We start from the raw sequence: 27,639 nt of genomic DNA on the forward strand, positions 1-27,639 counted from the left end.
TCGCGAAGGAGACCCCTCGTGAAAATGCGAATCTCAGTCAGCATCAACCGGTGTTCTGACCTTCAGGATGGGAGTCGGGTGAGCACTATTCCAGTGCGTGTTTACCCTGGCGCTATTTGCAGCAACAAAGCAAGGTGACAAGAGGCTGGACACCCCTTCAGCCCACTGGGGCTTTAACTTTGCGTATGTTGACAGAACCGCGCACCCACTTGGGATTACTAACATTGCACTACAACACCCAAGAGGCCGTGTGCACGGCCACGCCCCTTCCCCAGGGGCAGGTGTTTTGCATAAATTAAAGACTGCTGCGAGTTCATCTGATTGCATCAAACGCCACAGAAGAAGGGAGTTGGTTCCTCCCGAAACGCGTCTGGCGACATGAACATTTGAGGTGGTTTCCCCATGTTTTCTGCCATCAGCATGCTGTAAATAAACCACGCGCCTATGGTACAGAGCTTCCTGGCTGGTCTCCTTCAATTTGGGACTCTGGTTTTGTTGGATGTTAGCGGCCAGTCCTGGTCGCGAAGGAGACCCCTCGTGAAAATGCGAATCTCAGTCAGCATCAACCGGTGTTCTGACCTTCAGGATGGGAGGCAGGTGAGCACTATTCCAGTGCGTGTTTACCCTGGCGCTATTTGCAGCAACAAAGCAAGGTGACAAGAGGCTGGGCACCCCTTCAACCCACTGGGGCTTTAACTTTGCGTATGTTGACAGAACCGCGCACCCACTTGGGATTACTAACATTGCACTACAACACCCAAGAGGCCGTGTGCACGGCCACGCACCTTCCCCAGGGGCAGGTGTTTTGCATAAATTAAAGACTGCTGGGAGTTCATCTGATTGCATCAAACGCCACAGAAGAAGGGAGTTGGTTCCTCCCGAAACGCGTCTGGCGACATGAACATTTGAGGTGGTTTCCCCATGTTTTCTGCCGTCAGCATGCTGTAAATAAACCACGCGCCTATGGTACAAAGCTTCCTGGCTGGTCTCCTTCAATTTGGGACTCTGGTTTTGTTGGATGTTAGCGGCCAGTCCTGGTCGCGAAGGAGACCCCTCGTGAAAATGCGAATCTCAGTCAGCATCAACCGGTGTTCTGACCTTCAGGATGGGAGTCGGGTGAGCACTATTCCAGTGTGTGTTTACCCTGGCGCTATTTGCAGCAACAAAGCAAGGTGACAAGAGGCTGGGCACCCCTTCAGCCCACTGGGGCTTTAACTTTGCGTATGTTGACAGAACCGCGCACCCACTTGGGATTACTAACATTGCACTACAACACCCAAGACGCCGTGTGCACGGCCACGCCCCTTCCCCAGGGGCAGGTGTTTTGCATAAATTAAAGACTGCTGCGAGTTCATCTGATTGCATCAAACGCCACAGAAGAAGGGAGTTGGTTCCTCCCGAAACGCGTCTGGCGACATGAACATTTGAGGTGGTTTCCCCATGTTTTCTGCCATCAGCATGCTGTAAATAAACCACGCGCCTATGGTACAGAGCTTCCTGGCTGGTCTCCTTCAATTTGGGACTCTGGTTTTGTTGGATGTTAGCGGCCAGTCCTGGTCGCGAAGGAGACCCCTCGTGAAAATGCGAATCTCAGTCAGCATCAACCGGTGTTCTGACCTTCAGGATGGGAGGCAGGTGAGCACTATTCCAGTGCGTGTTTACCCTGGCGCTATTTGCAGCAACAAAGCAAGGTGACAAGAGGCTGGGCACCCCTTCAACCCACTGGGGCTTTAACTTTGCGTATGTTGACAGAACCGCGCACCCACTTGGGATTACTAACATTGCACTACAACACCCAAGAGGCCGTGTGCACGGCCACGCACCTTCCCCAGGGGCAGGTGTTTTGCATAAATTAAAGACTGCTGGGAGTTCATCTGATTGCATCAAACGCCACAGAAGAAGGGAGTTGGTTCCTCCCGAAACGCGTCTGGCGACATGAACATTTGAGGTGGTTTCCCCATGTTTTCTGCCGTCAGCATGCTGTAAATAAACCACGCGCCTATGGTACAAAGCTTCCTGGCTGGTCTCCTTCAATTTGGGACTCTGGTTTTGTTGGATATATACATATGTATATATATATATATATATATATATATATATATATATATATATATATATATATATATATATATATATATATATATATATATATATATATATACGAATACTCCATCCCACTCCGACACCGAAGAAGGCAAGTACTCGAAGAAGTAAGGAATGGCTTTCTTTATTAAATCAGGTCTCACACGACCCCATGGCTAGAGAGACTCGTTTCGGCTTCGCACAAGCCTTTTTCAATCTATATATACATATATATTAAAGTATGATAAAAACCTGTGTACCTAGACCTGCTATACATCACAGCATAGTTTTATTAACCTAGAAAAAGCAGACTGAGGATGTAGAACACTTTCTTTGATTAAGTGCAAACTAGACCTTAATGGATATCTTGAGTTAAAATGACCCAGGTTCCTGCTGCTTTTTTGAAATGTCTCATGTCCATGAGTTACACAGTGAAGGCAATATGTGAGAAAAAAGATTGTCTCTTCGAAGTCTACTCACATGAACTACTGGCCACATTGTGATTCAACCAAAACAGCAGCATTTTAAAAGAACAGCACATGAACAGTTAAGATTGACCATAAAGGTCTTCTTTGTGAGATGGCTGATAACTGGGGCAGCAATTATTATCTCAAGCACGTCACTCCAGCCCAGTTACAGGCCGTCATGAGTTTTTGTATCTCGAATTGGGGAATGCATGCTGGACACAGAATTAAAGGGCTCATTTTTGGAAGTGATTCCCTGATTTTGGGCTCTTGGGTCATGGACTATTACCAGAGGCCTTTCCAAACCAGGTAAATTTGGAATCGTGGGGAGTCGTAGCTCCTACAGAGATAACATTCCATGTGACTCACAATGAGGACTACTGAGGTAGCCTAGATAGGAGATGCTGATTCCATCCAAGTCTGTTTACAAAGCCACTTGGTAATACTGAGGACAGGCTGAGTCTAAGATAAATATAGGAGGCCTATAGCATATCGATATACAGCAACGTTGACCCTCAACAGGACCCTGTCACCATTGCAACTCAACTTTCCATCACAACTGAAGAACGAACCCTGACCTTGTGGCCCACCACCGCCAACATCGAAACTGCTGCTACCATGAAGAGCCCAGGACCCCGTATGACCCTTGCCCAGCATGTCTTCTTCAAAGCCCTCCGATCAATCAGTGAAGCACTTACACCCATCATGAATGCCTTTATTGACTCAACCACATCCTTGGACATCTGAAAATATACCACCATCACACCCCTGCTCAAGAAACCATTAGCTATCCCAGCCACGCTTCTCAACTACAGACTCATCTCCCTCCTGCCATACCCAGCAAAGGTATTAGAGAACCAAATAGACTGATGCCTCACTGACCACCGCAGCAACCAACAGCTCCCTGATACAAAAAAGTCCAGATTCAGACTCAACCACAGTTCAGAAACTGCACTCAGTGCTGCCACAAACAACATCAGCATGATCCTTGACAATGGAGCCCTCATTTTCCTGGACCTCTTTGTAGCACTGAACACAGCCTCCCACCCCATACACAACAGGCATCTGCACAAGATTTGCATCCAAGGACCTGCTCTCTGCTGGATCTGGTCCTTCTAACAGATAGAACACAAACTGTCAGCCAGACACCTTACTCCTCAGAAACCCACAAACTCATCTGCCAAGTGCCTCCAGGTTCATTGCTCAGCCGCAACCTTTTTAATGCATTGATACCTCTAGCCAACACCATTCTCTAACATCACACCAACATCCTTTCCTATGCTGATGGCATGCACCTCATTCACTCCCCCGTGGACAAGAACCCAGTACAAAAGCACAAGTGCACTGTCTGTATGACAGATTTCACTAATTGGATGAAAGCCAACTGTCTCAAGCTCAACATTGACAAGACAGAATTAGTGATCTTCAGTAAGAACTCTACACCATAGGACTGGTGGCCAGAGGAACTCAGACCCACACCCAGCACTCATGCTAGGAACCTCTGAATAATATTCTACAGAAATCTGGACATGACTGCACAAATCAAAGCCCTAAATGCATCCTACTTCCACATCCTAAAGATGCTATGGAAGTTCTTCAAATGGCTCACAAGCAACACTGAAAAACTCACTAACACCCTAGTCACCAGCAAATTGGACTACTAGGATGTTGGACTACAGGAGCACCCTCTACACCGGGATAACCAAACAGCTCACCAGAAGACTACAAAACATACAGAAGTCAGCAGCCAGACTCATCATCAACCTCCCACACAGAATTCACATCTTAGCTAACCCTGGGCGTAGTTGGCAAATTAGCGCTACACGCAGCTATGCGAAGTGCACTTTGCACTATGTGAGCTACGCGTAGCGCTACGAGAACTGCGTTGTAGCCTGTTCCCACTGTGCAAGATGCAGTTTTCAATAATTGCACAGTGCGGACAAGCATCCGGCACTGTGCAATCATTGGAAAGGCATCTTGCACAGTGCGAGCTGTAGTTTTCTGCCACTCGAGTAGATTTTCACTTGAGCGGCAGCTTTCTCAAAGTGGACTGGTAGTTTCTAATCACGAGCGGTCGCGAGCATACGCGACCACTGGCAATGAGAAACCTGACCTCCCCGCGTTGAGAATCTCGCCAGTAGGTTTATTTTCCTCGCTCGTGATCGGCAACTTGATGTTGCTGATCACAAACGAGGAAAAAGTCTCGCCGGGATGTCCTTTTGCTTGCTTGCGGTCACCAACTTGACGTTGAGCAAGCAAAAAATGACCGCTGCACTACGCTACACGTGTTTTCACAGGGCTTTGTGCAGTTTGCGTAGTGCGAAGTAGCGCAAACTTCACAAACTACGCAAGCGTAGCATAGTGCTTTGCCCAGGGTGAATCACAGCACACCTCAAGTTGCTTCACTGGTTCCAAATAAACAAACCCTCTAATTTCAAACTCCTTCTACACACATTCAAGGCACTATACAACTTAGGCCCACCTATCTAAACGGTTGCATCTCCTTCCACCAACCAACAAGACACATTCACTCCACAGTACTTCTAATCACACACATCCCATGCGTATAGAGCACCACATCAAGATGATGGGTATTCTCTTACACCACTCCTAAAGCATAGATCAGCTTGCACTTCACACCAAAGCATCCGCATCTCTTCTTGTATTCTGCAAATAGCTGAAGCCCTAACGTTTCCATAAACCAGCCTACCATATTCAGGGCTAGGCACATACACCTGCTCAGAAACAGGATACCCTTATGGGACATAGTGTGCTTTACAAATAGACATAACATATCCTTTGTATAGATGTATAAGGCTTTTCTATAGCAATGGCCGACTTAAAAAGCAGTGGAGTGCAAAACATGGTTGAAGGTGAGCTTAAAGTCAACAAGTAATAGGAGAGGAAGCTGGGTTGTGGATGGTTAATACATTTTGATGTAATGTTCTTTAAAGAGATGACTCTTCAGACCATTTCTAATTGAAGCAGTATTTGGGTGGTCCTGATGGATAGATACATGTTAATCCATATCTTAGATGCATGAATGGAAAAGGCTTGATGTCTTGTTTTTTGGCTTTCACCCTTCTTAGTCTGTAGTCTGATGGTGTCCTGGCTGCTGGTGTGACTATGCATTTGGTGAGAGTTTGAGGTGAAAGCTGCAAAGGTTCATGTCTTTGCGCCAGGCCTGCAGTGAATCGTGTGTATTGTTCTTGGCAAATAAGAGGAATTGTGTCTTGATTAGAGTGAGCTTCTAGAAGGTGCTGGACATTCTTTAGGCTTAAGTAGTCATTTAAAAGGAATCTATGATAGAGCTATTTGGAAGTAGAAAACCATGTTCAGAGTTTATCATTTTATTTCAAAACCTTCTTCTCATACTCTCATGTGAAGCAGAAGAGTGATATACTCACCCCAGCCTATGACAATATACCACCAGAAGTATCTTTTGTCTGAGATGAACGTGAAGATCAGCAAAGTTTGTAGGTACAGCCCTTCTACCAACAGCCAGTAGAAGTTTGCCAGAATTGAGAACTGAAAGAATACCATTGCTGCTTTACAGTGAACCTGCAAGATGATATAGGGAAGCTTAATATTAGAATTAAATATTATTGGAATATGCTTAGAAGCAACATAAATAGCAGTTCTTTCTTTTATCCGGCACATATGTGGCTGCTAACCTAATCTCACTGTTGCATGGTTGTAGTAGTTATTGAATGTATAATACACATGGAATTCTTTCTTGACACAGGTATTACTGTTAACCAAACCATAAAATTTGAATATGAAACTTAAGCTCAAAGATATTCAAGAACAACAGATTATGGACCTGATTTATCTGCATTAATAAAAGCTACAGAGGATAGAAGACTCGTATAATAAGGTGGTTGAGATATTAGGGATGTTCGTGACGGAGTAACTCTTTCTCCATACTCTTAATCAAGCACTATGTTGCATCACTGTAGGAAAATTGATCCATTCATGTAATCCTCTGGATTTGTTTATGGACTTCTGTCATGAGAGAGTTTTACTACTGGAGTCTCACCCTTAGTAAGCTTTCTTATAACAGATTGGGAGTTCTCATCACTAGTGTCTGCCTTTTAAGATAACATCCTGTCGATGAGATGGATCAGGTCATGTGAGTTCCTAAGGACGAGAGCCCAATAAATTCACACAAGCCAAGATATAAAATCCTAACTATGAAGCTTTATTTAAAATTAAGAATCATTACAGAAAGCAAAAAGATTAGTTAGGCAATTCAATAATTTGTAATAAGCAAGAAGATAGCATATGATCAACAGCTAGAAATACGGAGTCAAATCCCAATCTGTCAAAGAGACTGCTTCGTATGAAAACAAGGGAAGGTCTGTAAAATACCGAAGTACAAAGTCAAGAACAGTCCGTTATAGAGGCATGTCCGAAAAATGCTCAGGAAAGTCTGACTCACATCCCAAAAGTAACACATTTCTTCAGAAGAGTAGAGGTAACCACAGGGCTGAGCAAGAAAACGTGTTGTACCATAAAATAAGCTCACTCTAGGAACCTGCCTAAAACTCATAAACAAGCAACCCATTGTACCTACATAAAAGGGAAATTACATTGCATGATTGAACAATCAACTATTTCAAAATTCACAGGAGCAAAGTTGAACCAGCTGGCAGCAGCAGCTTTAAAGGTTTGCAACATTACATGAACATTTTTGGCAGGCTTCCTCAGAAGCACTTTAGCTGATACAGTGCAAATAAACAACACCATGGATTAAATCATAGTTTCGTGTATTTTATGAAAAAGGAAAACACAGAAAGATAGAAGAATCATACACAAAGTGCAATTTTTTGAAAGCTGTGTTTCTTTAGCAGTCCGTGCAACCAGAGCAGAGACACATTAAACTAGTTTAACAGCCTACTTGTGATAACGTAAGGACACACAAATGAACATTACATTTTATTATTAAATCTGCTCTAACAATTAGCTGCTGTGCAGCTAAAGTAAAAGGCTCTGGGCTGGTAGTGTGAGAACACATGGGAGACGGTGTAGTTCGGCCCGTTATCTATGATCATGTAGTTTTATGCTAAAGTGACCCTTCAGAGATTGGTGCTGACCTGGTACTGGCCCTATTATGTGAGTTGGCGTGTATATTGTGAGTATGTACCACTCTATGAAGCTTGCCGAACCCCCGGGGTGGGCCAAGGCCCCAGGGAAAAGGTAATGAAAACATGGAGGCTGTGAGGCAGCAAGCGTGAAACCCCCTCACACCAAGTTCATTTGCTCCTGGGGGCGCCTAGCCCACGCAAAGGAGGCCTAAAGGACTGCCACCAGCCTCTGTGCTTTTCTGTCCCTAGGGACAAGCAGCTCTATGGAGGCCAGGAAGGAGGAGATTGGTCCATCTGCTCCCCACCCTATGTCTGGGGGCAGGGAAAGAAGCCAGCTCCCACATGACACAGGAATTGTGCTAAGCATGCAGACAGCAGCCAGGCTCTACGAGAATGTCGGTGCTTTCATAAGGGCCACATTGAAAATACATGCTGTGGGTGTCCCGAGTGTGCACCCACAGCATTTAAAAAGAAAGAAAAAGCAGTTTTCCCACTGCAGCCACATCAATGGCATTCCGCTGCCTATTATCAGCTAGGGCCTACATGGCTCGATGAAACCTTGCAAGGGTTCTTCAGCATTTGCATATCTGCTGGTGGTGCAGAGATTGAAGGGGCACAACCAACACGTTTTTAAATGTTTGTGGGGCTTCCGGGAGTGTTGCTCGATCGGCCAGAACGTTGAAATGAAGGTAGAGAATTGATATCATTGAGGAATTTTAGCGCACGCTTTTGAAGTTGGTTATCGTATTTGTAAAGGTGTATAAACATAGGTCATGCTAACGGATGTATTATTTTTGGTAATCCCATTGATTTGATTTGTTATTAGTATGATTTAGCAAAACTTGTTTTTAGGGGGGATAAATGAAATGGGCACGGGTATTATGAGTAAACATTTAAAAATTATATATAGGTTATTTCGTAGTGGGTCTTTGAAAATTGTTTCTGATGCCATTGTTTTTTCGTGTACTGTAGTTACCCCTGACGAAGAGCGACAAGCTCGAAATGCATTGGGTCAAATTATTCGTACCAGGTATGAAACTGGGGATTTTGGCATGCTGTATCAAAGGCCAAGGGTCATTATACAGGCACTTGAAAATAGGAATCACCATGTTTTACAATTCAACAACACGTGAAATAAAAAGAAGATTGAGGAATAAATATGGCTGAAATTGATTAACTTTGGAATCGATAAGGAATATGGTGGAAGCATCCTGGGACTGATATAACTTATATCAGCGTGTTCAGTGAGCTTCCACGAGTGTGCCAGCCTCCAAAGGAGCCCCACTAACGTTTTGCTCAAAGTTGCCCTAACTGTACTAGCAGATAACATTTGCAACCAAAGGAGATTTTTTACAGTGTTTCAAACACTCCTAGGGCCTCATTTATGAAAAGTGATGCATCGTGCGTGAAAACAGCGATGCGTCACTTTTCACTGCGCCCTCCTTGCACCACCAATGATGCGTCATATTTACAGTATGACACATTATTGCGCAAGGAGTTACAGGTACGTCAGTATTTCTGACATATCTGTATGGCGCAAAAGTGACGCATTGCTGGAGTGTCTCACAAAAGTGACGCAACTCCAGCAATGTATCCTTTCACATGGGGCAAGCCCAATGTGAAAGGGCCTGCGTCAGTCCTACGCCTGCTGTGAGGCAGGCGTAAGAAATTGACGCATTTGTGTCCTAGAAGTGGAACAGTGAAATCACATAGATTTCACTGCGTCACTTTTACGACCCTTTCTTGCGTCAATACGCCCCCCTTGCATACAGTATACCAAGCGCAGGTATAATGTGGCGCAGGGGTTTACAAAGTGACGCATCTACCTAGATGCGTCACTTTGTAAATATGGCGCAACAAGGCGCATTTTTTTTACGCCACTGGTGCGTCACAAAAAGTGATGCACCAGCGGCGTAAAAGTGACGCATAGCCTCATAAATGAGGTCCCTAGAGCTTAAGATATTAAACAGAGGCTCTGGAGTGTCAGAACTACTGTTGGTAGGTCCTAAGGCGGCCCTTGCACACATTTTGCTAAAGTTCAAATGCTTTATTGGCATTAACAAAAAAAAGACAGTGAATCATTATATCTTAATAATGCTTACTGAAATGTTTTATTGAAAGTCAGAAGGCTAACAGTGAAACATCATGTACCCTAAATAATGTAATTGTAAAATGGCACCATCCTTAGTGATTTTAATGGTGTCTATTAGGACACAATTTTGTATTTAATAATGTGGTGACGCCCTGACAAAGCCAGTATCTATGCCTTTTAACACCTACAACCCACTATATGTGTCTAACAGATATAAGGGGTTAATGTGGTTATAGGGTTCAGGACTTGACTGGTGTGTAAACTGTTCGGTGTAGTATTGAGCAGTGTTTGTGTAATATAGAAATGTTCCTTTTTATAAGTAAAGACACTGACTGGAAAATTATTTATTAGGTGTTCGTTGCATAATAGTGGACTGGGGTACTAGTGCACACCATCTCCTGTAATTAGACCTAGACATCCCTACCTTGCTACCCGAGAGAATCAAGTGCTTCAACTGGGGTTCTTGGTTGCCATTAGACAAAGGTTTGTGGACTTATTACTTGTGAAGCACAAACATAATTTGGAACTTATTACTCTTTTTTGCATACACCAATTGCTAAAATGATATCCTGAGCACTGTTGTATATTGGGGTAGAGAGAGTAGAAAGACAATGTTACCAATATGAAGAATGTTTAAATGAGGCAGAGCTGAATGGTCAGCTGATGATTGCCCCAGCAAGGATTCTAGATGTTCAGCTAGGATCTAAAGCAATCAGGTCTTGTTAAGTTGAAACATTTGTTGCCTTGCCATCTGAGCTGTCCTGTTATTTGCACAACAGCAGCTCGTGAAACCTTTCAGTCCTGAGTAATCAGCTAGAGTGGTTTTATGCACTAAATTTTAAATGGTATATTTCTATGTAGTAAACAATACATTTACTTTAGATGAAATAGCTGATCAGCAACCTACTACATGTAATCATATGAAACAACTGGTCATAACTTAAAAATGCTCCTAACCTTATCTTTTTCTCTAATCTAAATAATTTTCAATTAACCAAAATGCCTAGTAATCATATCCTTGCCCTAATCCTCACATTACACCTTTAAGAATGTATGATGTTATAACGCATGCTTTTACCAATCATGCTGTTACAACACAGGTTTTACGACGCATACCATTACAACGAATTACACTTGGGGGTTCTGGATAGTGAATAGTTTAATTTACTATTCCAACTCCAGTCCCCGTGGACACTAGGGAAGGTGTTGGATAGTAAATTAAACTTATTCCCTATCCTAGAGCGCCCCCCAGTGTAATGCGTTGTAATGGTATGCGTAGTAAAACCTGCGTTGTAACAGCACTGCGTGGTAAAAGTTGCGTTGTAATGGTTGTAAACCGATAAAGGAATGTATGACGTTACAACGCATGCTTTTTCCATGCATGCTGTTACAACGCAGGTTTTACTACGCATACCATTACAACGCATTACACTTGGGGGTGCTGGATAGTGAATAGTTTAATTTACTATTCCAACTCCAGTCCCCGTGGACACTAGGGAAGGTGTTGGATAGTAAATTAAACGTATTCCCTATCCTAGTGCGCCCCCCAGTGTAATGCGTTGTAATGGTATGCGTAGTAAAACCTGCGTTGTAACAGCACTGCGTGGTAAAAGTTGCGTTGTAATGGTTGTAAACCGATAAATGCCTCTAACCAAAACCCTATTGTTCAATTGAAATTACTGTTTTTTATCAAATAATTAATTCTTACTTTAATTCTAATTAAGGGGCCCATTATGATCCATAGAGGAGGAGGGAACCTCCCCATGGCCTGCGGAGTTCCCTCCTGTCCAATTAGGATGTGACCGCCACCCTGGCGGTCACATCCTCTATTTTTACCATTGCGGCAGGTGCTGCTTCAAGCTGCACCCGCCGCAACGGTAAAAATGCATACATTGCATTTGTATGCAGAAAGCGGCAGGCACCGTGCGGTGCCTGCCGATTTCTGCATACAAATACATGTGCACCCCCGACCCCCCTTCACCCAGGGGGCCCGCAACGGGCCCCCGCAGTGAAGTTCCACATGCTTTTCCACGGCGGAAATCCCGCCGCGGAAAAGCATTTTTCAAAGCCCATCCTACTATGGCTGGTGTTGTCTGAGAGACACCGCCACCAAATTAGAGCTTTTCCACCGCTGTTGTAAGCCAACCGCGGCAGAAAAGCTGCGGACGGAAACCAGGACCCACCCGCCATCCTAATGTGGCGGTGGGTCTTTGGTGGGTCCGCTGCGTTTTTTCCGCATCCTCCGGGCCGGCGGTGGCTTCCGCCGGCCCGGAGGATGTGGAAAAACCGCAATCGTAATAGGCCCCTGAATGTTTAAAACAAATGAATTATCTTGTATTATATTACATTGTATTAAATTATATACTACATACCTTTTCTTCTTTACTATGGTTTAATATGAAACCCTAACTCAAATTGTTTCCTCTTTTTATTTAAATTAATTATATTAATGATTACAACTAATTATTATTTTGCGCATTAAAGTAAAAAATGTATAGACTGATTCAAATGTAATTGTACTAAGTACTCTAATCATAAACCTTTCTAGATGAAACTATCTTACAGCTTTTTTCGTACTATGTATTCCCTATTGGCACTCAATGTCATGATGACATTTATGCAATTACACGGATGTAGTGACAATGTCTACAGTATTTTAGATGATGGCACTGCCACCACATTGAATAGTAAATATGATGTGTTCCAATAATATCCTGTTTTATCATGGAGTGGAAGCTCAAGCAGATATCTATCCATAGCGTATTGAAGCCTGTAACTCATTTTGTCGATGGCAGTCCTAACCAGTGTTTTACTTCTGCATGCACAACCTGTGAATTCAACCCCCTTCAATAGAAAATGGTCACCATGTAGCCCACACATATAAATGAATGTAAAGTTATGAAGGTAGTTTGGTTGATATATAAGCAATATTTCATATATCTTTTGCAACAACAGCCTTGCAAAAAATTTCAAACCCAATAGGATCATTGACAGAAGCCCTAAAATAAAACATTATTTAGGACAGATGCTGCCTCTGGGTTGAAGCAGAAGGATAAAGGAGATGACAACTGAGGACTGTAAAGTGAAGTCTAGAGAGTTAGAGCTCAAGTCTACTTTAATAGAAAATTCATACAAATGCTGCCAACTGGGGTGAAGCTCCACATGGCTATATTTCTGCTTGCAAGGTTATCAATTCCTTCTCACAACTCTACCTGTGCAATCAATATCAGACCAATTTAAAACATACCTCCATCTAGTCAAGGCAATTCTGAAGTCTGTTCTGTGCATATTATGGCAGCATCCCTCAAAATCTTATAACATTGTGTGATTATCTTTTTTTGGTCATTATCAACATAACATACAGCTAAGATATTTCCTTAAATAATATGGTCATCCTAAAATATATTTTCATCATTTTCAGATCAGGGCTAAGACACATTGCATCATAATTTCGAAGTGTGTTGCATAATGAACTATTTTTTACATAAATTATAAGTATAAACGAAAATGATCTTTAGCATTTGATCCATTGTCATGGACATCCATAACTCTGTGACTGAGACCAGCACTGGAAAACGACAAATCTCAGCTGTGGCATCTCCTTCAAGGATAGGGCCATCTTTTCCCAGCGTTTCTCTCATCATGTCACAAATCTCAGATGAGTAATCTCCTTCAAGGGTGGGCCTATCCTTTCCTAATGTTTCTTTCACCTTGTTCAAACTTATGTTATCTGCAGCCACTTCTCCAAATGATCTTCAGTCATGCTCACAGTGTGCTACAGAAGTGTATATAATTTCCTATTTTTAGTATTTCAAATACCTCCTGGCTTTGCCCCCACCCCTTACTTCGTGAACGTTCTCTATCACTTCACCACTGGCCACCCTCTTGAATCTAAAAACCCTTTCATGTCCCAAATACCCCACATGTCCCTGAAGATTTAAGTAATCTCTGTCTTGACAAACCCCATCTACTTTAATATCACCATTAGAGTTATTTCAATCCAGAACTCATTGAAAATAGCCTGTAGACTTTACCTCATTGTAACTGAAGATTTTCTATTATCCACAACCCTATTGGTTTACTTTACTATAGTGTGGGTTTACTTTCCAATATTATTGATTGCCACCATATTCTGTTTGATTTAATCTTGATTTAGGTATTTGTGAATTGTACAGTCATACACATTAAAGGCAATAAACTCATCAAAAGGAATCTCAGGTTTTGCAGGATGAATACAACTCTCTATTTTCCAGCATGGTTTCAGACATTAGGGGTTTGCAATTTCTGTAGCTTAGCAAAGCTTGTTGAATCATTCCAACAACATTGCTCTTGGGTTGTGTTTTTTCTTTCAAGATTGTTTGTGATCATTTATTGATAGACAGCAGTATTTAGAGACCATAGCCAGGTGATTTTGTTTTCAGGTTGCATTGGTGTTTTTTTACTGTTATGTGATTTGTTTGTATAGCTTCTATCATGTTGGTTCTCATTTGCACTGTAAGCATATATAAGTACTGTAAAATGTAATAAAAAATGTGTGTACATCTAACTCTGACTGGGCATTTATATTTATATTGCAACTGTAAAAACTACCTGTAGAGTCATGGAGGTTAAAGAAGCCAACATATGGTCACACTCCAAGAGTCCTAGTTTCACTTTTGATGGTGCTTGGTTGTCCCTGTGACTGCATGGATGAGGGAAAAAACATGAATATTATCATGGTGAATTGTGGCATTATGGTAGCTTATACATTGATGTTAACAACTGCTTTATTTGCTAACGGTACTGTAAGGAATGGCATTATATTGCCTCTTTCAACCCACTTTTTCCTGTTCTGCTGAGGCATATAACACTGCTTATCAGTGTCATGGAGTTTGGCATGTTAGTTGCCCCTAAACCTGTACCTTGAAATTGGTTCCATCTAATCAGCTTCTTTAACATTTACTTAAGGCCATATTAAGCTCATACATGAAATGTACCAGCAGTTTGGAAGTCAAATGTCATATGTCGGCTAAAGTCTGTATTTACACCACCCACTTACAGGTGGGAGAATACTACAGTGTCCTAGTTAAGCTGTAGTTTTAAAATCCTTACAGTAATACATGGCAATGAAAAGTGCCTTGACATGGACCAAACCTACGTTTGTACACTTAGTAAGTCACCACTAAGTGGGTGCTGTAAGCCCACAATTCTGAGTGGTTAATATATAAAAATAGGACATATTGTATATTAACTAAATGTATGTCCCCACAGTAATATGTTGCCAGAAGCTATTTGTAGCTGTGTAGGCTAAGTTACTTTTCCCAAAAAAAGGCCTCCTGGAAACTAAAATTTGAATTCTATAATTCAGCCTGAGAAAATGGTTATTTTAAAAAATCTGAGATCTGGGATTTGATAAAAGTAGGGAAAAAATACTTTTATAAAGGATACTTTGTGTTGTGGGAAAGTGAACTGGAATTAAATCTTGTTTTTTGGCTGACTTTTCTCCAACGAATGTAATCAGCTTAAAAAATACATATAATGCGCTAGCCTAATAAAGAACTGTTAATAATTTTGGGTTGATGGTTGGCAGAGGTACGGAACTGGTCCAATCAGGAACCACAATCCTAGTCAGGGTACACCACTTACACACTTTAAAATAAACCTATGCTAACCCTCTGTAAGCTTGGCACAGCTCTGCCAGGCTTAACTGAAGAGGCAATGTATAAATATTAGAAAAAGTACCTTGGGTGGATCAAAGCGTCAATGTCGAAGTCTTGATGCTTCAGTTCTGCTCTGCACAGCCAATGAAGAACCCCTTTATGATGCAGGCAATGCATCGTTGTCGAGCCACGCTGTGTATTGTCATCGAGCCATGCAGTCTGTTGAAGGAATGTTGGTGATTGACTCCGGCATTAGCCGGCAATGCACTGGGTCCAATCGGCGCATAGTCATCACTACGTCAATGTTTACGGTTCTGGACATCGGAAATCACCTTTCATGGCCCAGAATTGGATTGGCACCACTTGGCAGGGCAGGACTCACCGGTGGCAGAGTCCAGGGGCAGTTGCAGAGTTGAAGGAAGTCTTTATTGGCCCTGAGGCTTCAGAACAGGGAGAAAGTCAGAGAGCCTTTGCTAGACCTTGTGCCACCCATGGCGTACCTGCAGCCGCATGTAAGAGGGGGAGGGATCCAGTCCTTGTCCTCAGCTGGGCAGAAATCAGCAGGCAGCAGGGCAGCACAGAAAAGCAGTACATCCAGAGCAGCAGTCAATCACAGTGGCCATCCTTGTAGCATAGCAGTCATTACTCGAGGCAGAGTTCTTCACAAGTACAGCAGAGTGCTGTCTTTGATAAGGTCATATCCCCAAGATACCCAAATGTGCTTTTGAAGTGGGGGTCACTTTAAAGCAGGCCCTTGAAGTGCAAAGGTCACCTTTCTTGCCAGTCCTGTCTGACAAGGTATCTGTGAGGGGTATTCTGCCCTTTGTATGGGAAACAGCACACTACCCATTCAGATGTAAGTGCAAGCTGTCCTCTCTCTTGTGTCGCAGGAAGAGCTTTCAAAATGCAGGCGAGTTCTGTGTCACACTCATTCTTCTTGTGTTTGTGGCTGTTTAGAGGGAATGCACAAGCTTGTAACTGGCTCCCACCTCAGACATGTATTGGAGACAGGCTGCAGGCGCACAGAGTTAAGAGCAGAAAAAATCTTCTTCCTAAAAGTGGCCTTTCTAAAATAGTAATGGAAAATCCATCTTTACCACTAAAAACAATTTTTATCATTACTATTCCAAAGATATGAAATTTGTGGCAAAAAAAAAAAAAAAAAGAAATTTGTGGCACCTCCTCCTTTCTAATCTGGAACTGCAGCTTAAAGTGTATTAAGGATTTCCCAATGCTAGCCTATTAGAGGAGTAGGCCTCACAGTAGTGAAAAACAAATGTTGCTGTTTGTCACTATAAGGACATGTAAAACTTAAAAATATATGTCCTAAGTTTTACGTATATAGCACCCTACACTCCGGGCTACCTAGAGCCTACCTTAGGGGTGACTTATGTGTTATAAAAGGGGAGTTTAAGGTTTGGGAAGTGGATGTAAATGACAAGTGAAAGTGGTAGTAAACTACATGCACAGGCCTTCCAACGGGAGGCCCGATTCAGGTTTCAAAGACTACTTTTGAGGGTGGCACAACTAGTGCTGCAGGTCCACTGGTGCATTTAGATTACAGGCCCTGTATATATGTTATACCACTCTACATAGGACTAATCTAAATATGCCAAACATGTATGCACCAATGTCACCATGTTTAGTGGAGAAGTAGATGCATTTTAGAACTAGTTAGCAGTGGTAACGTGTTTAGAGTCCTAAAGCCACCAAAAAGATACAGGTAAAAGAGGAGGTAAGCAGCCAAAATGATAGGGGGTAGACATCCTAGAGATCACAGGTCTAGCAAGGACAATATAGCAATTTCTAAGAGCAGGAAGGCAGTCGTAGAATAAACAGCTCTCCGAGCTGGGATATATTTTCCTGGAGGAGTCAGAAGGAAATGGTAAAAGATATATTGTCACAGCAACCTTTTCTTTCACAGGAAAATACAAATTTAGAACCCAAGTAACTGAACACTTTTCATCCCCAGAAGTTTGTCAGACATTTGCCTCTGACCACAGCAGGATTGTAAGCAGTTCCAAGAACATGATCAGAATTAGATTCCATTATTACCATATTAGGATATCTTGATTTGGACACCCAGTTCCTTCCCAGGGAAGGTTTTTAAGGCCATTTTGACTGAGGTGTTTTGGTAAGGTTTTATAATAAAGTGAGATTGGAACTGCTGAAAAAGGAAGGTGATGTTTGTGGTAATGTTGCCAGGATTGGGTATGGAAATGTTCTAGTCACTAGCAAGGAGAATGGATATGAGTGACAACTCACCTCTGCCTTATCAGGACATTGCTGGTTCTGAAAGAACACCTAAAGGATGAAACAGTACTTTGCATTACTGCTGGGGAAAGAATTTTGAAGAGGTTCTAATGTCCATTAAGATACAGATACTAGGTCTGCCTTCCAACTGTTATCTGGTTGTACTGCTCTTTACTTTTACAGGGACTAAAATGGTAGAGAGGCTTCCTCTTCTGAGGATTATTCAGCTGGCCAGTTGCGAGTGAACTGTAGAGGCTCTTAATGGAGCTCTGGCTAAAGAGAGGCCTGGTGCCTGGATGGTTGTCCCGGGGCAGATCTTTTGGCGGTAAGATTTTGGAAGTGACTCGGGACTGAGCTCTTTTTTGAGGTCTGGAAGACTGGAACAAGGCACCAAATCTCTCTCAGAACTGCGTGACCTATCCTGTTTTAAATTGCTGGTACAGCCCGCTCATAGCTATTACACCTGGTATTCAATGCTACATCAAGACCACTTCCAGAAGCTGAGCAACCTTCTGGATTACTCGTCAGCTACAGCCTTCTGCCTAGCTTTGCTAAAGAAACAAGAGAAACATAAATGGACAAAGTGTGAGCCAAGAACGTGGGACCACAGTGCAAATTCTCACCCAACTTCATAGCAAACTCAATGGCTATGAAATCCTACTTTCCACCACTTACAGCTTTTGGCCCCTAAGCTAAAAGCTGCAAAGAGAGCTCAGGGATGATATATCTGACTTCACGGTGCTGTCTCTAACATCATGTCCTTCCCCTCTGAAGGGGTTTGAGAACAATAAAAGTAGCAAAGAGACAAGATAAAAACATTGATCAGTATGGCAGCTTTGACATTTCTCCATAGTCTACCCAGATTGTTTGCCTTTTTCTGTACCATATTTTTGTTAGTATTAGGACTCTGTGCCCTGTTGCACTGCTGTTCAACACCCTAGCATTTGTATTCTGCCCTACATTTGTAGGTGTAAAATTGGTATTACGCAATTGGCTGGTTTAACTGTTCTGGTGGACCATTGTAGATGGTGCATAAAAAAACACTCATGACTTGGAAGTTAAATGTCATATGAGGCACACAAAAATATACATCTGCCGGCAGCACTACTCCACTTTGATTAGGCTACAGTCTAGATGCACTGTTGTGACACATGTCAAGGAAAATTGCATTTGCCATGAAGGTATGCCTATTTCTATTTATTCATAAGTCACGCCTATAGTGGGACTTGTAATACCACTGGACAGGGTGACAATATGCAAATATATGTTACCACCATTTTAAGGTTACGGTGCCCTCATAGTAAAATAATACCCAAAGGCTATTTCAATGTGTAAGCTGCATTAGGCAGCTCCATGAACAGGAGCAGGTAGTATTAAAATCTGTATTCCTCATCTCCACTTGAGAAAATGTTAGGAAAATGTATTGTTTAACTTACAAAATTGTATTTAATAGTTTAATCACTTTTTTGATAACCTAAGTGAAAAAATCACTTTGTGAAAATGTATGCTAAGCAGCCTGAGCCAGAAGTGTCCTAAACCTGTTTTGCCACTTCCTGAGTTGTAATGCACACCCTTGGCTGGTACTGTTAATGGTTCTGCCTCATAGTACACTAACCTGGATCTGAAGTCCGAAAGAGCAGATGGGTATTACTTGTTGAGCATTTCTTTTATGGGAGTGCTTTACATTTGTATTTAGAGATGCCGAGAGACCTTTCCCTATTTGTTCCTAGGTCCTCCTCAGATAGCCACACTCAATTTACAGTAGGGGAGGGAACCAGTTTTGACCCTGTGTGATGGGAGGAGAGTTCATCTAAACAGTGGAGCAGCTTATGAGCTAAAGGTAGGCCTGCTTGGTGGAAGATGTGTTCTGTCATCTTAAGCTGGGTGTGTGGGTAACATTCTAATAAAGTAAAGATGAAGTGCTGCAAGTAGAGAAAGGATCAGGTGTTAGAATTTCTTCAACCATTGAATAGTGCACAGAATAAATCCGCACTTCAACCACATCCTTAAAACATTCAAGGCCCAGTGAAATCAACTTAGGTACTGCAGGACTAAGCTGGAAAAAGTGACTTAGTAATTATTTTCTACCCCCTTATGACCGACATAAGGTGCTGAGTTAGAGTGGTTGCACTAAAGGTGTGAAAGGAAGTTTTGTAGCACTGGTCCCTTCTTCAACAGGTTGTCATGGCACAGGTATCGAGGATTGTGAAGCACTGTCCAGCTATAGCTTTCAGCCTAGCCAAGCTGGAAGATTTTGACTTCCAAAAAAGAAACTAAGTCCAAAGGTAAAACCTTGGGCAGGGGCGAGGCGGAGAATGTATCCAAATAAAACAAGAAGGTTCCCTTGATTATATTCACTGTGAATTTATCATACACCTGCCTTTTCTACAGTTCTCCTAATATTCTCCTAAGTTCTCAATTAGAAATTGTCGTCACTCAAAATCTCATTTACTCAGATCCCAACCTCATAAGTGAAACCACAAAAGCACTTACAATCTGAAAATGTATATTACGTTGCCAAGGCGTATGTGTCATCAAGATTTATTTTATTTTAAAATAGATATTAAAAACATTTGCAAATACCCATCAGGTGTGCATATACTTCTTGTAAAGGTATCAGTTATACAAATTCATATATCATTAAACAGATTACTAAAACACATTATTAATCTGTTTCATGATATATGAATTTGTATAACTGACACCTTTTCAAAACGTATATGCACACCTGATGGGTATTTGCAAATGTATTTAATATCTTTTTTTAAATAAAAATAATCTTGATGACACATACGCCTAGGCAACGTAATATACATTTTTAGATTGTAAGTGCTTTTGTGATTTCACTTATGAGGTTGGGTTCTGAGTAAATGAGATTTTGAGTGACGACAATTTCTAATTGAGAACTTATGGGAATATTAGAAGAACTGTAGAAAAGGCAGGTGTATGATAAATTCACAGTGAATATAATCAAGGGAACCTTCTTGTGTTATTTGATTACTTACCCTGTTTCCTTGTGGCTAAAGGGGTTATTCTCCTTTTTTTACTGGAGAATGTATCCAACCTGCAAAGCAATTTCAAAAACTATAAAATCCATGTTTGTACTGTTCTAAACTGTTGGCACCAAAACCAACAATTCAATGGGAGCTTGATAATGGCTTCTTACTTCGATAGACCCTCACCCGCCACAGACTTTGACTTTAACTTGCTGGAAAATTATGACTTCAATTTAAGATATTCTATGCCTGATTTAGGTTTGGTGGATGGACAAAGGACAATACCTCTGCCATTCCGAGCGACCTCCACCCACCAAATGAAGTTATCTGTAACTCATGTGGACAGCTCTCTAAGCTGATACTAACTGTTGTCATGGCACTTTCTGCCAATGTAGGAAAAGTGTGATGTGTGATACTGTCATATATGACTGCCAGCTGTCAAACTTTTCAAACTTTTTTGTTTTTCAAAGAAAAACCTACAGAGATGAAGTCTGTTTTTGAAATAAAATAATAATAAGGGCAACCAAATTCTCTGAGTTTCCTTCCAAGATAAGGGGAGTCATTATTTGATTTCCTGTCCCTTACCACCAGGTTTTTATGGTTGTGATGGTAAGGGGGAAAAAGCCTTTAACAGTCCAAGTTGGGTTATTAGTTGAAGGGAGTAAAAACCCCACTCAAATATTAAACACAGTCCTTGTCAGGGTGAACCAAAAAAGTCACTAAATACCCTGTGTTTAATCCTCTGGTAGCTTGGCACAAAAGAGTCAGGCTTAACTTTGAGGACATTTGTAAAGTATTTTTGAGGCACTCAAACAGTAATGAAGTGAAAACACAACACAAGAAACAAATCTTTGGAAAATAACATGTATTTAATTACATTAAATAACATCAAAATCTCAGTACAACCAATCAGTAGAACTGGAGATATTCGTTTTTAAATTGGTTGGTGAAAATAGTGCCAATAATCACCACTTACAGTTATAGGTTTCACCTGGCCATTGGAAAGTCATAGGTTCAGGCAAACAATGATAAAGTATCATATAGGAGCTCCTTTTTGTGTTGACGGGGCCAGAAGAAATTATTGTCGGCACAAGAAGCAGTTTGGGGGTCACCCACAATCACTGCTGTAGCATGAAGAGCCAGTTGTCATCCGACCATCACATTGGCGGTCGACGTGGGCTGTTGCTGTCAGGGTGAAGTGCAAGTCGCACTTGAGCCTTATGCTGCTGATCATTGTGGATGATTGTTGTCAGCACAAAGAGCAAGTCCCACTGGAGCTTTGCATTGGTAGTAGTCAAGGGAGATTGATTCTGTATCTGCACCTTTTCTTCAGGAACACAACACTCTAATGTCAAATAAGAATCCAGGACCTATAGGGCACCTATTGAGGATCACGACTTACTCCAGTAGAGTGGAGTACATGTGGAGAAGTGAATATCTGAATTGATACATGTGTGAGAAATTGTTTACTAGTTGAGGGGGGTGTGGCCCTACGCAAGCAGCAACCACAATCCTTGTGAGAGTGAGGCACAAGCATACACCAAATTAGCCTGTGCTCAACCCTCTTGTTGATTGGCACAGAGCAGTCAAGCTTTACCAGGATGCAATGTGTTAAGTATTTATGCAGCACTTCAAACAGTAATAAAGTGACAATACAACCCAAGAAAATTCCCACCCCAATTTAGAAATTTAACAAATAAAGCATGACCAAAATAACAAAAATCGAATCAGTTGAAGTGGAGATAATGAATTTTAAAGATTTAAGTAAATATAGCGCCAAAAAGCCCAAAGCACCACTCGCAGTGATCTGGTCATGCAAGACTGGGAGAAAATCACAAGATCAGGCTGACCACTGTGGAGCATGAGTTGATTACAGAAACAAGGCTAGTCCCACTGAAAAGGTATCTTCTCGGTACAGCCCTAAGAGTCCCGTTTGCCCTGGGGGGGTGGATGATTATCAATGTAGAGCAAAGAGCAGGCCTGGCGTCACAAACAGTTGTCGCTGTAAAGCGAAGTTCCTGTTGTCATCATGAGCTGGCATGTCAGAGCTTTGCGGTGGTGCTCCCAATGAGCGGTCGATGCTGTGAAGAGTCAGGTGAACAGAACTTTGCATTTGCGGGCTGTGGCAGTGACAAGGTTTCGGCACCAACGGGCCTGTTCACGGTCTCCAAGAGCACAATAAAACGTCAAATTATCCTCTCTGAGGCCACATCAAGAGTCCTGAACCTGAGGGGCACTAATTGGGGGTCAAGGTCTTGCTCCTGTTGGATCTAGAAGCTGGTGCAGGCGGTTGGGAGCATGTTATGCCCCTTGACTCTGAACAGAGGTCAGCACATTTGTGTGGAGGCAGGATACAGTCTATTCAAGTGTCAGTAGAGCTGTGCCCAGCTCTGCCCTCCCCTCTTGCCAGCGATGGCCCATCCAGGCAGGCCTAAGCTCTATATTGAGTGTGGCTTTCTAGGAAGAATACGCAAAGCCAAAGACAAGCTGCAGGCGCTAAATGTCTAAGGCAGGACTATTCCAATCTTTTAAAAGTACAAAACACCACTTGAATTGCCAATACTGACTACTCCTACACACCTTTGTTTTACTTCCTGACCACTAAACTTGATTGCAGTGATCATCATTTATTATCAGCCATAGCAAATAAATGTCAATATTCAAAACAGCAGTACACAGAAAATAAAATATGAACATATGACAAATGTACATTGCAAAACATATCATAATATTTAGCAGGCGTAAGTGGATATACAGTCAATTGGTTGTAAAGGAGTATAGCTTGAACAGGCATAGCAGATAATGTGTTTGTATTCTTGCTGTATGAGGTGCATTTAAGATGGCGATTTGGTGTTGTATTAGTAGTTGTGCAAGCACTTATTTACCCTGGGGTTTTACATGTTGGCATCAAACATTCTACAAAGTAAATCAAAGGGCACCTGTGTGAAAAACTGCAACAGTTGTAAACAAATGACACCAGCAAAGATGGCTGACTAAGTAATAACCAAAATATAGGCCCGCAGAATTAAAGAATATGAACATTCATATGCAGGTAGGGGCTCAGAAAAGTCAAAGTTGATATAAAAAGGAAATAAAATAAATATGTGCGAATTACTTGCAGATTTCTCTATTTTTAATGAACCCGAAATCATTCTGCAAAATAGACTGACATACCTATGCATGTACTGAATGGAGATTTAGAAACGTTCTGTGCTAACAAAAATAAAACGAAGTACTTTATTTCCAATATAATTCCACAATGGGCTTGAGAGTACATTGAAAAGTAAGTGCCACTGTGAAAAGTTTTGGGGCCATATTTACAAGATTGATGCATCAGCATGGATAAGTCAGATTCCTTGCATCTGCTGCAAATGCCCTAACAATGCCATGGATGGACTTTATTTACAATACAGCTCAAGGATTCACTGATGCATCCGAAAATCTGACGTATCTTTTGGCGCTAAAGGGATGCATTGCTGGAGTTGGTCATAAGACTTACTCAACTCCAGCAATGTGTCAGAACATGGAAGCGAGTCACATGTTAAAAGTCCTGTGCCAATCCTTATGCCTGGTTTGAGAAAGTGGAGGGATTTTGGAGCAGTCAAATCACAGAGTGACGGAGTGAAAAGCTGTACATTTCACTGCATCAGTTCTTTGTGGCTTTTAACGTGGGAACGCCCACCCAACATACATTATACATGGCGCAGGCATGATGTGACGCAGGCCTTTACAAACTGACGCATTGGGCCCAATGAGTCAGTTTGTAAATATGGAGCAGTGTGGAGCACTGATTTTGTCGCCGCTGCGTAAAAAAGATTATGCTGCAGCAGCGCTAGCTCCATGTCATTTTGTCAGTTCGTTTATATAGAGTAAAGAAAATAATGTCATCAACGATGGTGGTGGGTTAAGTCATACTGAAAAACGTAAATGATACTAGCACATTATTATTGCGAATATCTACACAGAACTTTAAGTGGTCCGATCTCACAAGAAATAACAAGCAATCTAAGTCTGCATGAGCACATGCTATGGAGAGGCGATAAGAAAGCCTGCCTCAAAAAACTCCTAAGATTAGTCAACAATCCAGCGGTGGCTCCAACCCTAAGGCAGAGGAGTGTCGCCCCACTGTATTCAGCAGTGAAAATGAAAAATAAAATGATAATAAACGTAATTATCATTTTATTTTTCTTTGCTCACTTCCTGCAGCTGAGTAGGGGGCATGGTGGGGCAGGCCTTCCATTCTGGCACAACGTAATGCAGGAAGGAGAAGGAGAGGTGGCACTGCTTCAAGTGCGCATGACAGTTTGGCCGGCTGTCTAAGTTCGGCTAATCTGTCATGCGCACTCTGATCTCTCCAGCTGTGCTGTACAGCCGGGCGGAGAGCAGCACAGGGTTGTAGCCCATTAGAGAGTGCCTAACAGGGGGCTCACACCAATCACGGTGCTGCTCTCATGCTAAGTAATACCAGTATTAGATCAGCATTTAGATTGGCTTGGGGGAGTCTGCGGCATGCCGGGAGTCTAGGAGTAGTGGCCAGAAGAGCACGACACTTAGGGTGACCAACCGTCCGTAAATTTCACGGACGGCAGTGGCGTCACTAGGAGGGTGCGGGGGGTGCGGCCCGCACCGGGTGACACCAACACATGGGGTGACACCAATCTGCACTGCAGCCTCTCCTCTGCTCTCACCTTTACTGTCGCTCCCTGTACAAGCTTGTTCCTCATGCTGTTCACACTCGCCAGCGTCTCGCAGGAGATCTGCAATGCTTGACTGCAATTTTCTTTGCTCACAGGGCAACTCTATAGCAGCCTAGCTCATCTGAGGGTGCATGGTTTCCTATTTTTCAGTATCTTGCAGTCTTCAGTTTTCCAGTGAACCAGTTCCAAATTTCAGCTTGCTCTTCACTACAGTACCACCTGTTGCTCGCCCTCTTGTTTATACAAATCCAGGGAGGGCAGATGGAGTAAGAGAGAGAGAGAGGGAGACCGAGGGAGCTAGAGGGAGTAAGACAGAGAGAGAGGGAGCTAGACAGAGAGAGGGGGCTAGAGGGAGTAAGACAGAGAGAGAGGGAGCTAGAGGGAGTAATACAGAGAGAGAGGGAGACAGAGGGAGTAAGACAGAGAGAGAGGGAGACCAAGGGAGCTAGAGGGAGTAAGACAGAGAGAGAGGGAGCTAGACAGAGAGAGGGGGCTAGAGGGAGTAAGACAGAGAGAGAGGGAGATAGAGGGATCAAGACATAGAGAGAGGGAGCTAGAGGAAGTACGACATAGAGAGAGGGAGCTAGAGGGAGTAAGACAGAGAGAGGGAGCTAGAGAGAGCAAGACAGAGAGAGAGGGAGCAAGAGGGGGTAACAAAGAGAGAGAGGGAGCTAGAGAGAGTAAGACAAAGAGAGAGGGGGATAAAGGGAGTAAGACAGAGGGAGAGGGAGCTAGAGAGAGTAAGACAGAGAGAGAGGGAGACAGAGGGAGCTAGAGGGAGTAAGACAGCGAGAGAGGGAGCTAGACAGAGAGAGGGAGCTAGAGGGAGTAAGATAGAGAGAGAGGGAGCTAAAGGCAGCTAGAGCGAGCAAGACAGAGAGAGAGGGAGCTAGAGGGAGTAAGAGCAAGAGAGGGATCTAGAGGGAGTAGGAGCAAGAGAGGGAGCTAGAGGGAGCAAGACAGAGAGAGGGAGCAAGAGGGACTAAGACGGAGAGAGAGGGAGCTGGAAGGAGTAAGACACAGAGAGGGGGAGCTAGACGAAGCAAGACAGAGAGAGAGGGAGCTAGAGGAAGCAAGACAGAGAGGGAGCTAGAGGGAGTAAGAGAGAGGGAGCTAGAGGGAGTAAGACAGAGAGAGAGGGAGCTAGAGGGAGTAAGGCAGAGAGAGAGGGAGCTAGAGGGAGTAAGACAGAGAGGGAGACAGAGGGAGCTAGAGGGAGTAAGACAGGGAGAGAGGGAGCTAGACAGAGAGAGGGTGCTAGAGGGATTAAGATAGAGAGAGAGGGAGCTAGAGGGAGCAAGACAGAGGTAGAGGGAGCTAGAGGGAGTAAGAGAGAGAGAAAGGGAGCTAGAGGGAGCTAGACAGAGAGAGGGAGCTAGAGGGAGTAAGACAGAGAGAGAGGGAGCTAGAGGAAGTACAACAGAGAGAGAGGGAGCTAGAGGGAGTAAGACAGAGAGAGGGAGACAGAGGGAGCTAGAGGGAGCAAGACAGAGAGAGGGAGCTAGACAGAGAGAGGGAGCTAGAGGGAGTAAGACAGAGAGAGGGAGCTGGAGGGAGCAAGACAGAGTGAGAGGGAGCTAGAGGGAGTAAGACAGAGAGAGAGAGCTAGAGGGAGCAAGATAGTGAGAGAGGGGGCTATAGGGAGTAAGAGAGAGAGGGAGCTAGAGGGAGTAAGAGAGAGGGGGCTAAGGGAGTAAGACAGAGAGAGAGGAAGCTAGAGGGAGTACGACAGAGAGAGGGAGCTAGATGGAGCAAGACAGAGAGAGAGAGGGAGCTAGAGGGAGTAAAACAGAGTGAGGGAGCTAGAGGTAGCAAGACAGAGAGAGAGGGAGCTAGAGGGAGTAAGGGAGAGAGAGGGAGCTAGAGGGAGTAAGAGAGAGAGCGGGAGCTAGAGGGAGTAAGAGAGAGAGAGCGGGAGCTAGAGGGAGTAAGACAGAGAGAGAGGGAGCTAGAAGGAGTAAGAGAGGGAGAGAGGGAGCTAGAGGGAGCAAGACAGAGGGAGGGAGCTAGAGGGAGTAAGACAGAGGGAGAGGGAGCTAGAGGGATTAAGACAGAGAGAGAGGGAGCTGGAGGGAGCTAGAGGGAGTAAGACAGAGAGAGGGAGCTAGACAGAGAGAGGGAGCTAGAGGGAGTAAGACAGTACCTAGCGCCGTACATTTCTGACAGAGGTGGTCCATGCGGTGAAGTGTGGGCGGGTGACACCATGAGTTACCCGCACCGGGTGACACCAACCCCAGTGAGGCCACTGACGGACAGTCCGTAATTTCGGCCATCTGTCCGTTGTCCATGAAGGATTCTTTAACGGACGCCATTTGTCCGTAATTTTAAC

The 27,639-nt window shown here is 43.2% G+C and overlaps 1 protein-coding gene across 1 annotated transcript in view; it reads right to left on the minus strand.

The window, feature by feature from the left end:
* Positions 1 to 27,639, minus strand: part of LOC144752791 (vasoactive intestinal polypeptide receptor-like) — a gene marked incomplete at its 5' end in the record, with an annotated part of 603,698 nt that overhangs the window by 356,873 nt on the left and 219,186 nt on the right. Inside the window, one exon of the mRNA XM_078640644.1 lies at positions 5,954 to 6,107. Within this exon, the coding sequence (XP_078496770.1) occupies positions 5,954 to 6,107 (154 nt within the window). The remainder of the gene's footprint in view (positions 1 to 5,953; positions 6,108 to 27,639) is intronic.

The sequence above is a fragment of the Lissotriton helveticus genome, chromosome 5_1, assembly GCF_964261635.1.
Source record: "Lissotriton helveticus chromosome 5_1, aLisHel1.1, whole genome shotgun sequence".
NCBI lineage: Eukaryota > Metazoa > Chordata > Amphibia > Caudata > Salamandridae > Lissotriton > Lissotriton helveticus.